This window comes from Musca autumnalis, unplaced genomic scaffold, assembly GCF_047663935.1.
Source record: "Musca autumnalis isolate F117 unplaced genomic scaffold, ASM4766393v1 scaffold_5, whole genome shotgun sequence".
Taxonomy (NCBI): Eukaryota; Metazoa; Arthropoda; class Insecta; order Diptera; family Muscidae; genus Musca; species Musca autumnalis.
This window is the reverse complement of record NW_027412088.1, coordinates 209397982-209410969: the sequence shown is the minus strand read 5'-3', so window position 1 is coordinate 209410969 and position 12988 is coordinate 209397982. Positions and strand designations below refer to the sequence as shown.

At 35.7% G+C, this 12988-nt stretch overlaps 2 protein-coding genes across 2 annotated transcripts; one reads left to right on the top strand and one right to left on the bottom strand.

Moving 5' to 3' along the window:
- The first annotated feature begins 9119 nt into the window (after positions 1 to 9119).
- Positions 9120 to 9935, top strand: Blos1 (biogenesis of lysosome-related organelles complex 1 subunit 1). Its single transcript, XM_073989849.1, has 3 exons — positions 9120 to 9291; positions 9363 to 9435; positions 9500 to 9935. Exons 1-3 carry the CDS (start codon positions 9231 to 9233, stop codon positions 9747 to 9749), a joined length of 384 nt encoding a protein of 127 aa, XP_073845950.1. The 5' UTR covers positions 9120 to 9230; the 3' UTR covers positions 9750 to 9935.
- tra2 (transformer 2) lies at positions 9757 to 12011 on the bottom strand. The gene is made up of 8 exons (XM_073989848.1): positions 11782 to 12011; positions 11571 to 11629; positions 11412 to 11510; positions 11045 to 11150; positions 10857 to 10985; positions 10454 to 10629; positions 10289 to 10392; positions 9757 to 10227 (listed from the first exon to the last, which is right to left on the bottom strand). The coding sequence occupies exons 1-8, from the start codon at positions 11782 to 11784 to the stop codon at positions 10211 to 10213; spliced, it is 693 nt and encodes a 230-aa protein (XP_073845949.1). The 5' UTR covers positions 11785 to 12011; the 3' UTR covers positions 9757 to 10210.
- Positions 12012 to 12988: the final 977 nt, after the last annotated feature.

The following is a 12988-nucleotide window of genomic DNA, read 5'->3' as shown; positions in this document are numbered from 1 at the left end:
CGCAGTTACTTTATTTAAGCAACAACAATTATCATGTAGAATTATCTTCATTATTCTAGATGTTCTTTACCTTTCATTAATGTGCTTTTATTTTGTTTGCCATAGTCATGTAATTATTGTTTAGTTTGTCACTTCTTTTCTTACATTTATTTGTTGTTGTAATTACGCCATTGATCATCCCCCATGTATGTATCAGAGGTCCGCAAAATGCATATAAAAGGCACACTCTATTGCCTTTTCCCAAAAGCGAATAGTGCAGTGCCTTGCATATAAAAAATATGAATGTGCAAAAAGCAGATTCACCCCAAAAAATGATTCACTGCTTTAGTGCATGCTTGCTTGCTTTTACATTTGTATTCACACGATTCGCAAATGCAGTATGCACAATACTGCATACCACCACACAGTATCGTACCATCTTCTGTTTGAATAAATGAATACATTTGCCAAAATTTCGCTTTTTCTTTGAGTTTCTTTAATAATAGGATAAACTAAACTAGTAATTGTTTTTATTGTCTCAACATTAATTTTTTTATGTTTATTAACATGAAAATTTGACCAGAAATATCTACTGCTATTTGTAATGCAACGTGCTTTTTCGAAGGCAGCGTGCAAAAAAAAGGCAACGAGCTCTTGTAGTGTGTTGTGTGTGTGCAATTGGCACACACTCATGAAAGTAAAGGCAAAGCAAGCAATAGCATTAAACAGAGATGGCAATAGCAAGCAATGAAAAAAGCACGAAATTGCGAATATGCATTAAAAGCGAGTGGCATTTTGCGGACCTCTGGTATGTATGTGAGTATGGTTGTTCGCTTAGTGCGAATGTGCGTCTGTGTGTTCGTTGTACAGATTCGAGGTGTTGCCATATGCTCTAGATATTTCTCGAACAGGGAGACTTTGGGATATAAATGCAGGGGAACTGGCAATGACGAGTAGTTGTGTTTTAAGCGTTGAACTGAACATATCGGTAAAAGAGTAGCTGCGTGCTAACCAGAGACTTGCTGTGTGCTTAGTAATTAAAGTCGGTTCTGAATAAGTGTAATAAAGTAAATAAAGCATTGTAGAAACGTAATCTAAAACGAACCCTGTTTTATTTGGTACAAATCGTATCGGGGAATAAAACAACGTCTACACGGACATTAGTTAAATCTAATTCCGTAACAATATATATTCATCATCAAAGACAACCCAAATATATTCAATTTCGATTCTGCAAATCGAGTCGAATCGGTTTTCATCACATACCCCATTTTCTACCGAGGACCTTAGCTGCTGAGGTTCAGGTTGTTGCCTATTATTGGCTGGGGCTTGATAGATGGACAGTGCGCCGGTTGGGTTTTTCATCTCTGGGTGGGTTGCTGGGCCATCAAAACCGGCATTTGACCATGACTAACCTCGCCCTCACGTGACAGACGTTTGTAGTAACGTTCATTCTCATGACCCATGCTCTCATCGCTGCGATACTTCGAAAAGCTGGAGGAATTTAGTGATATTAGTTCCTCCTCACTTGAACAGCAAACGACTTGAGGGCTGTGACCAGTGGCTTTGGAAGATAAAGGTTGTTTCGCCCGGGATGCCGGCGATTCAGAGAATGTGCTGATTTGCTCAGCAATTGTTGTTGCGTTTGTGGTCCATGTGACAGGTACTGCAGTGAGTAATGCAAACGCTGAGTTTGGTTTTGGTACAAAGATTCCTGCGAACCCATTGGTGATATCGTATCTACGGGTAAAAAGAATTCATTGTCTATGTGTCCACCAACCACAGGTGATGTGACAGTAGACGAAGAATTTCCCAATATGGGACTGACTACAATGTGATCGAAACATAGGGGATGAAAGATACCAAGGAACGGTTCTGACCCGCTTTAACATGGCAAAATCCAGGATTTATCTTGGTCCCTCTCTCATTTCAAGGGGACACTGACCTCCACGTGGTGTCACCTGGGGAACTGCCTTTAACACCCGTTAAAGGTAGTGAGCTAACATGTGCCGCGCGTTCACCCATAAGAACGTTAAAAACTGCGCTCATGCTCCAACCGAAGACAAGGACGAACAGACCAAAGATATATTCTACGAGCGCTTAGAAGAAACATATGACCGTTGTCCTGCCCATGACATTAAAATTGTTCTAGGCGATTTTAATGCCAAAATTGGAAAGGAGAATATCTTTGGCCCAAAAGTCGGGAAATTCAGTCTCCACAGTGAAACATCTGACAATGGTATGAGGCTGATAGACTTTGCAGCTGCAAAAAACATGGTAGTTAGCAGTACCAGATTTAATCATCTCGATATTCATAAGGGCACCTGGCTGTCTCCAGATCAAAGAATCAAAGAAAAAGATGTAGTGCAGCAGCACTTGTTCTACTGATTCTACTGCATCTATGGATGCAAACATTGTACTGGGTAAATGATTAATGTTATTGGAAATTTATTTCCAGCAACCTCAATCAAATTTTAATTACACAACTGCATTAAAAACAGAACCTGTAAGAATAATCTATAAATTTTTACTACGATAACAATTTTAGGGTGACATAGGGGATGGAAGATACCAAGGAACGGTCCTGACCGGTTTTAACAAGGCAAAACACAGGATTTATCTTGGTCCCTCTTACATCTCAAGTGGACACTGACCTCCCCGTGGTGTCACCTGGGGAACTGCCTTTAACATCCGTTAAAGTTAGTGAGCTGAAATGTGCCGTGCGTTCACCCATAAGAACGTTAAAAACTTGGGTTTGGGCGCCGGGTTAGTAACACTTCCCTAGAAAAAAATGCAGCCTACTATGAAAAAACAAAAGAAAAGAAAAACAAATCCCTTTAAAGTTTACGACCTCTGCAAACGTTTTAAGGACCATTATCTGCGAATCTGCACCTGGAATGTTCGCACTCTTTATAGAGAAGGTGCAGTTTTCGCATTGGCAAATGTACTTGAATTGTACAAGGCCGACATTACTGCCATACAGGAAATACGATGGAATGGGAAAAGCGTCAAAACAACACCTAAAGGGACACACTGTATTATAGCTGCCATGACACAAATCATGAGTTTGGTTGCGGATTTGTAGTTGGTCGGAGGTTAAAACATCTGGTCTCCAGCTTCACACCAGAGAATGAAAGACTTGCCACAATACTGATAAAGGCAAAATTCTTCAACGTTAGCCTTTTCTGCGCTCATGCCCCAACCGATGACAAGGACGAACAGACCAAAAATATATTCTACGAGCCCTTAGAAGAAACATATGACCGTTGTCCTGCCCATGACGTTAAAATTATTCTAGGCGATTTTAATGCCAAAATTGGAAAGGAGAATATCTTTGGCCCAACAGTCGGGAAATTCTGTCTCCACAGTGAAACATCTGACAATGGTATGAGGCTGATAGACTTCGCAGCGGCAAAAAACATGGTAGTTAGCAGTACCAGATTTAATCATCTCGATATTCATAAGGGCCAGATCAAAGAACAAGAAATCAAATTGATCACGTTGTGATAGATGGAAGACATGCATCAAGCGTGTTGGATGTACGACCGTTCCGAGGTGCAAACATAGACTCGGACCACTACCTTCTTGTTGCAGCAAAGGTACGTACCAGATTAAACGTAGCAAACAAAGTGCGAACAGACACAACACGGAAGTTGAACATCGGTAAGCTGCTTACGTTTCAATTTTTCGTTTTTATTCGCTTGTAAAAATGCACGGCGACAGCTAATTTGTTGTTACCGGAAAACGAACCTTACGGCGACAAAATTTGACGAAGCTAGGCGAATATTGCCATACGTAATGGAAAAATTGCATCGCAATACGGAATCGACCATTGAACTCAGCTGTGTGTTTGCTTCTTCCACAAGTAAAATATCGATTTTACGCCAGATATGCTGATTTTCTTTCGAACTAAGAATATTATATCACACAATGCCCGCAAAAATACGACATAACTTGAAAAAAACGGCACCAAAAAATAATTGGAGTGATTCTATGAAACTCGTCTAAGGGGTAGTATTGTTTGGGCTTGAATGGCAACAATGGGTGTTGAAATTTTTGTTTTTATAAGGTCAAAACTTAAAACTTTGCGTGTTGTATGTGCGTTCAAAAATACAAAAACAAAATACATGTATTTCTTACTTTGGAAAATAACTACAAAAACAAGAATTTTCTAGCCAAATTGCCTACAAAGAGACAATTGGTCTGTTCCTTTACTTTTGAAAATGGTAAAAACGGCAAAAGTAGTAAAAGTTGTAAACTGCTCCCATATGAATTGTATTGTGTCTGAGGTAAAGGAACGCTTTTCGAGTTAAAAGTGGTAAAAATTCAAGATTCTTGCACGTAAAGGAACAGAGCTAATAATTACAATCATGCCAAAATTACGTCAGGAACATCATTTTTTCTATCGAAATCAATGACAAAACAACTGAAAATGAAGGAGAACTTATTACTCCACCGTTCTGACTTCTAAAATGGCATAAAAAACCAAAAATTTGGAAATCAATAATCGATTATAGTGGTGCATCATTTTAAATGCTCAATTTAAAAGTGTCCATTTTTGTTTTTCCGTAAAATTTTAGTATAACGATACTGTAAACGGAATATTTTTGTATGTTATCTTAAAGAATTGTTAAAAATCTCAACTCGTTTCGAAGTTATCAACGTTTACATTTATTAGTTTAGATTGCATCATTTTCAGTGACAGTTACTGTATAAAGGTTTTTGCCCAAAAAGGGAATATTTTCGTCGATTCGGCGATAATTTTCCATAATTAAGTAATAATAGTTTTCAAAGTTTTAAAATATGTGTTTTAAAAGAATTTAACTTTTTAAAATTGACATCAAACATCATGACTTCAAACGTGAAAGTAAACTCCCCGTGAGTTTTCTCTTTGTCTTATGCCAGACTATGAACATTTTCAGCTCTGTTCCTTTACGTGCAAGAATCTTAAAGTTGTATTACTTTTTGCTCGAAAAGCGTTCCTTTACTTCTGACACCATACAATTCATATGGGGGCAGTTCACAACTTTTACTACTTTTGCCGGTTTTACCATTTTCAAAAGTAAAGGAACAGAACATTCATTAGAAAATTCTTTGTTATTCTCTGGCATAAGACCTAAATGAGAACGCGCAATATTTGCGGAAAATTGAGTTTTTATTCCTTATCCTCAACTATAAATCCAGTACAAATCTCATTGCCAGTGTGACCAGATTTGAAAAAGTGTTGCAGCTAAATTACCATTAAAATAATGCTAAAAAATGCTAAAATAAATATTAAAATGCCAAATGCTAAATTTAAAAACGTTATTTTTTAATAAAATATATCCTCCACCACAGTATAGAAGTTATATAAAGCCAAGTTTACACTTGCGCTCCAAAATCCACTGGATTTCACGAAAACCTGAAATACACCCCGGTGTTTACACTTATTTTTTGTTGATTTCAAACATATCACAATGATCAAGGTAGATGCATAGGCGCAGCTGATCAAACATGAATTTTCAAAACAAGTTGTTGTAAATTGAATTAATCATCAAAAATATACGACAATATAGAAAGTTACAACTTTATTTGGAAAATTATCGTAAAATTATCTATATATCGTATTAATTGTGTATAGTACTAACAAATGAAAAAATAAAAAAAAAATGATTTTATCGTTGAGACTTCGTTATAATAAATTTTGATAGATAAAAGTTGTGCTCAGAACCTGCAAAATATTACTACTTGTAGTAGTTTTCCCACCGTGGTGCAATGGTTAGCACGTCCGCCTTGCACTCAGAAGGTCTGCGGTTCGAATCCCAGGCCAAGCAACATCAAATTCTCAACGGTGGCAAAATTCCCCCTCAGTAATGCTGGCGACATTTCCTGAGTATTTAAGCCATGAAAAACTTCTCTACAAGTGGTGTCGTAAGACACGCCGTTCGGACTCGGCAATAAAAAGTAGGTCCCATATCATTGAGCCAATATGAATCGGCGTGCACTCATTGATATGAGAGAAGAGTCCCTTGTCCCATCTGGGATGTTTGTGGAACAATTATTAGTAGTTTTCCCGTTTAGTGTTAAAAATGCGTTCCCTTGCTCCGAAATCTAGCAAGACTTCCACTTCTCATTAAACAAAAATAGCGCCGAGTAACGCCCTCTTCTCTTGTTTTCTGCCATACAATTTTGGCCTAGTAGAAAATAGCAGCAAGCATGTTCATTGGCATCTAATACGATAGCTATAACGTTGATTTTGACATTTATGCTGGAGTTTTTGCAATTTCCGTCATTTTTCCATTCCCGTATTCTTTAAGAAATTTGTATGGGGAAGCAATTTTTGACAATTCGCTCTTTTTTCTAACATTACCATTAAAAAAGTACGGGAACACAATGAAAAATAGCATTGTAACAAAGTAATTTAATATTTTTTCATATTGTTTACAAATTTTGATACTAAAATTTTTTGTTGCAGCAATTGACCATCTACCTTGTTTATTGTGATACGTGAAAAGTGTTGCAACTTTTGGTACTTTTTTAGGCAAAAACTGGGTTGTATATCATGTGTACTGTGATTTCGATGTTGATTTCGCCGAAATCACGAAATGAGATGATTTCATTTTTGTATGCAAAATCATGATAATTTTGCTTGATTCCGCGCGAAATCACGAAACGCCTTCGAAATCACGAAATGACGCCAAATGTAAACTAAGCATAAGGTTGTTTTTTCCGTTTGTAGTGCATTGAACTAATCATAAAGTATATATTCATGATAAAATTCTCATTCGATCTATGCATGTCTGTCCGTCTGTCGTAATCACTCTAACATCCACAAAAATTGAGATAGGGCACTGAATTTTTGAAAAATGCGTCTTTTGTTTGCAGTCGTGTCAAAGATGGACTAGAGCGGTGCATGTTTTATTTATATATTTTATTTACATTAACTAGTAGTAAATACATAGTTAATAAGAAGGTAGCATTGGCTACTAAGGCCATCAGCTATCGCTTTTATAACAGTAATTACAAATTAAAAATGAAGGAGGTGTGGATGTGTGGCCCATACGAAGTCTGGAAAACATCCGTGTTTTTCTTTTTTCTACGTTTGTAGGATAAATAGGGATAATGCGATTGCGATCGATGTTCCTATAATGGAAATGATTGAAGAGCGTGCTGTTTTGCTTGGCGGTCCATGTTTTGATACAGCCCCTATAAAGCGGTTACATTTTATTAGCTATGATTTGGTATTTAAGCTTCCAAAAACCTTCTCCACCAAAAAATGTGGACATAGAGTGCAGGTTTTTGAATAGGTCCCATGGAAAGATACTGGCTAATTAAAGTTATTTTGGGTTCAAAGTAGTTAAACAACTTCTTCACCATAAATCAAGGAGACATGCTCATATAACGGCACCATAAGTTTTAGTTTTTTTTTTTTATTTTTTATTTACATCTTCGTGCAAAATTGGATATCATTTGCTACTTAAAGTTCGCGGTAGTTAAAAACTTCTCAATCGAAAATTGACTACATGGAGTCAAGTTTTGCTATAGCCCCATATAACGGCACCGCCCGATTTCAGGTGGTTTCAAGTCCTTAGATGACTGAATTATTAAGTATTTGGGGTTCCCAGTGTTCAAAAAACTTCTCCACCTAAAATAGTGGCATTGGCATTTTCGTAGCAAAAAGAAAAACGGACTATTCCATATCAGTTCTGAATATTTCGTGTGGAGGGTATAACAAGTTCAACCTGGGCAATCTTAAAGTTTTTTACATGTTTTATTTCATTTGCTTATTAACTTATCAGATTTTTTAATAAAAAATGGTACTAAAATATCTCAGATTTCGTGGATATAATAATGCTAAATTGATAATGGAAAATGCTAAGAAAAATGCTAAATGCCAAATGGAAATTTTGCGGCTAAATACAAAAAAATAATGCTAAATTTAGCTGCGAAAATGCTAAAATGGCCACACTGCTCATTGCATTTAGATATACTTTTGCAGGATTTAAATGGCACTCAGCTGATTTTGTTCATAGCACAATTACTAGGGTAGATGCATCAGCCTATCTGTAGTGGGATTCTGTAACTCATTTTTGCTGTTACCGACAAAAATCGGTAAAATTAAATCGCAAAATTATGACTAAAAACATAAAGAAAAGTTGGCATCACTGTTTGTGACGGTAGAGGCTACCGACTACTTTTTATTCATCGTTAACTTACCGAAAAATTTCGTTAATTATCGAAATTATAAACATTTTAATTTTACCGACAATTATCGATAACAGCAAAAATGAGTTACAGAATCCCACTACTGATCGAATTTGAAACGTCAAAAGAAATTGTTGTAAATTGAATTCGTCTCAAAAAACATACATATGTCCATGGTACAATTACTTAGGTAGAAACATCGGCGAATTGCTACAACAAAGCAACTTTTTTTGTAATGTAAACTGTCAAAATTTTCGCCAAATGGTTTCTTGTTGTCTCTTTTTATCGCTTGTGTTTGTACAGTGAATCATATGGTTTTTTGTTTTGATTTTTCATAGCGAATTCCTAGTTTTTTGACGTTTTAGTTTCGATCAGCTGGGCTGAGGCAACTACCATTATGCTAGGTTTACATTTACGAAATCCACTCGATTTCAACTGTCAATTCCATTGCTTAAACGTCAAATGAAATCCAATGGATTTTGGATGAGTTTTCATTTGACGTATACGCAAAGCATTAGTCTTGGTTGATTTAAATCAACTTTATATATCAAAGCAAATTTAATTTTTTTGGCCTTTTTTACAAATGTTGACATTTTAAATTATTTTTTTTGTAGCAATTCGCTGATGTATCTATCTTGTTTCTTGTGCCAGCTTGAAACTTTTTGTATTTCCTAGCAACATGTTGCAAAAAACAGGATTTATGCCGGATTTAAAACAAATCCACTCAATACGAGGATTTATTTTTGTATGGCAAATCTGGTAGATTTTGGACGGATTTAGCAAATAAAAGCTGATAATGCGCTAAATCCGGTTAATTATGTCATGTGACGTGTGACTACTGAATAATTGACAACGAAATTCCCTTGCCTAATTTTAGCACTATTCACTTTGGTATGATATCGCATTTTTTGATCTACTAAACCCTACATGGTCTCGTTTGTTTTGTTTATCATTTTCATCATTCAATTCATTGTATTCTCATATTCAATCCATCTGATCTCCATTGTTACTGTGTGAAAGTACACGAAAAATAAAAAATATCTTTAATCCCATAAAAGAAGTACAACATGTTGAGTTCAATGGCAAAAGAACATCAAGCTAAACAAGCTAAGAGAAAACAGGAACAAGGTTTGTATGAGATAACGATAACCATTTTTTTTACTTTGCAACTTACCATTCTCCCACTCCATACCGTTTAGAAATCAAACGAAAGGAAGCCATAGAAGCTTCAAATGAACTAACAAAGGCATTGGTGGAGCATCTGAACGTAGGGTCAGTATTTCTTAGATTTGCGAATATGTATTCGACATCATACCTTTCCGTAATTTCGTTACAGAGTCGCTCAGGCATACTTAAACCAAAAGAAATTAGATGCTGAAGCAAAACAGTTACATGTCGGTGCTACAAACTTTGCCAAGCAAACCCAGCAATGGTTACAACTTATTGATAATTTCAGTTCCGCCTTAAAGGAACTGGGAGATGTTGAGAATTGGGCTCGTAGCATAGAGAACGATATGCACATTATACAAAATACATTGGAAATAGCTTATAAAACATCTAGGCAAATTCAACAGAATCCATCATAAGACATTATTTGTTTTAATTCACAGTTTATTATTGTAGTCCTTTTTTTTACAAAAATCCTTATGAACTAAAGAAATTAGAATTATTGTGGGTGACAATTTCTGACAAAAACAAATAATTATGGAAATGCAGAAATTCCATTCAATAAAAATTACCTATCTTAAAATAATTGGGATAATAGAAATGTAGCACATGAATTAATATCTGGAATTGATACTTTATAATATTGCGTTTCTCAATGGTGTGTATGATACTAGCAGAAAAAAATTGAAACAAAATCCTGACATTTTCATAAGGAAAGTACAAATTTTACCTTTCGATATAGAGAATAAAATAGCAAACAAACTGAAAAACAAATTTACATACTTGTTAAATCGATGAAAGTAGGATGAATCAAAATTGTTAATAAAGTTTGGTTTGATACAAAGTGGGCAAAATTAAAATTGGACATCTTGTAAATAAATCAGTAGCGATGGCGACCTAAAATCAGAATTGAAAATTTGAGTCTGTGAACATTACTTTAGTCTAGGTTGGTACATACGTGTACGAGAACGACTACGACTTCGTTCATAACGGTCACGATGGCTACGACTGTAAGGTGATGGAGAGCGATTACGTTGCGAGCGATTACGTTGGGATAGACTTCTGCAATTAAAAATATTTAAGGTTTTTGTTTTAGAGAAATACGGAGCTATGTTGCATCTACCTTGTGGAACGGCCCCTGTAAACTCCTGGGGTTGGAGAATGAGGTCTCTCGGTAATAGAATAAGCGACACGTATACGCCTACCATCAACTTCAAGCCCGCAGCATTGGTCTCTAGCAACTTCGGCGTCGGCTAAATGTTTGTAATATATGAAGCAGAAGCCACGAGATCGGCCAGTCTTAAGTGGAGAGATCAGAATTAAAAATAGTTCTATAGAAAAAGCTAAGTGTGTGTTTTGTGTATCAGACAAGCCTTTAGCTTTGTTCATAATATTCTTGAATCAACGCTCATTATTACTGAACATTTATATAGCCCTTTATGTTATACACAGTAATATCTTTACTGTATATAATGATCATAATAATGGGGCATTCGTAATCCACTTAATGTATAAGTTTTACTTACCTGGGCGTCTATTACAACTTGTATTCGTTCAATAGGTCCGAATTTACTAAATATATCTCTAATCTGTTGTTGTGTAGTATGAACACTCAACCCAAAAACTCCAAGACATCGACACGGAGAAGGCTTTTCCTAATATTTTTACAATTGCTGAATATTATTGTGAAACATTTATACTTATGTTAACTCACCCTGTTGTGTCGATAGTTTCTGTCGTATGGAGAGCGAGGCCTTGGCGGCTTTGACCTGTCACCATGACTACTATAATTGCGGCGGTTATATCGTGGAGATTCAGATCTTGTAAAAAGGAAAATTATATTAAATTAATGCATTCATCATTCATATGAGTTGTGTGTACACAATTTGTTCATGTATCTATTTTCAGTTGTTAAAAGATTGGCGTTTGAGTGTTGTTGTTGAAACATGTCTTTTAAAATTACTTGACTGCTTGCGACAAATTTTTCTAACTTCTCTGTAAACAAAGCCCGAGATAGTACATAACTTAAAATCTAATTGAAATGTTCACATAACCTCAATGTTTTTGGAACGCCAACTTACCTAGAATAGCTTCGTCTTCCTGGCGGCAATGGAGGTGGAGACGGTGGGTGACGGGTCTTGGAAGCTGGAGGCGAATATCTGTCGCGACTGTACGAGCGTCTATGCCAAAGAAATAACATTAAAAATCATCCTTCATACAACGTCATACATTCTACTTACCGGCGTCCTCGTCTGTCTTCTGGGGAATATGAACGGGATCGACTACGCGATCGTGGACCCTACGGATAAACAAATGAAAGTATGTATTTAAAATCTCCTTAAAAGCCATAAAAAGGATGATTCATATCTAATTCTAGGTTTTTTAAATTAAGCTCAAAACATGCTCCTCATTCCTGAGCATAGAACCAGCGATGTGTTTTGTTTTTCTTACCATTGCTAATTTAACAAATTCCAACAAATCGTTCGTTTATTCAGTTTATTAAACTGTTTCAAACAAATAACATACAACAAACTAAAATCCGTATCGGTTTCTCAGCCTCCTATGATGATTTTTGTGATTTTATTGGCACAAAAACATTAAACGCAAGTTAGACGCCGAACAACATGCTGTGCTAAAGAATTCAAAAGCGATCCGACAATGTTACCATATTTTTTCAAAACATATTGTCACCATGGCACAGCGAATAGCTAATTTTACATGTCAACATTTGTAAACAAGGCGAACAAATTAAATTCACTTTGTTATACAAAGAGAATTTTAATCAATTGAAATTAATATTTATGATGTCTAAACACTAAATGCCTAATTTTATATAATTTTCAACACATAAAAAACAAGTTTTAATTTACCGATTGCTTTTTGCAACGAATTCAACTTGTTTACAGTTTGTTTTGACAGTTCAAAGTTCGATCAGCTAGGCTAATAATTACCAAGGCAGATTAGAGCTGGCAAAAATCGATGGCACTATCGATAATATCGATTTTTTTAAAGCTGGGTACACATTGTCAGTTTTTAATGACAGCTTTGTTGTTGCTTGCTAGTGTGGCCGTTCATTTTTGACATTCATCATGCAACCACAAAATATTTTGTGGTTGCTGGACGGTTGGACAGTTGTCGATAATTAATGTATCGACTTTTTCAAAACCAATTCCATTTCTTTTTGATACTATAATGTCTTTTTTTTTTCTTGATTTCACTCTCTTATGTTTTTTTTACCAATATTGTATCTCATATTTCCAATTAAGTGGCTGTGCCACTGTAAATGCATTAATTGTTTCATATTGAAATCGCTTGTTTTGAATTTTTCAACATGATATGTATAGTTCATTTAAATTCGACCCCCCAAACATATGAATATTGTATAAAAATTGATGACTCATAACCTAAATCTTGGTCCTGTAGGCACTGATAATCAAATAATAAAAAGATTAACATCGACTTTTTCCAGAAATCTGAATATTGGCCATGTAAATGCCCAAAGTCTATGTCCGTCTAATGCCCGTAATTTCATCGTCTAGGTAACCGGGTAGGTAGCTACCTATTAGTTATCTTTACCTACGCGTTTGGTAATTTCTAGGTGCCATTTACCGAGGGGTGTAATTTTTGAAATCATGTGGTAACATTGGTGATTTTCATT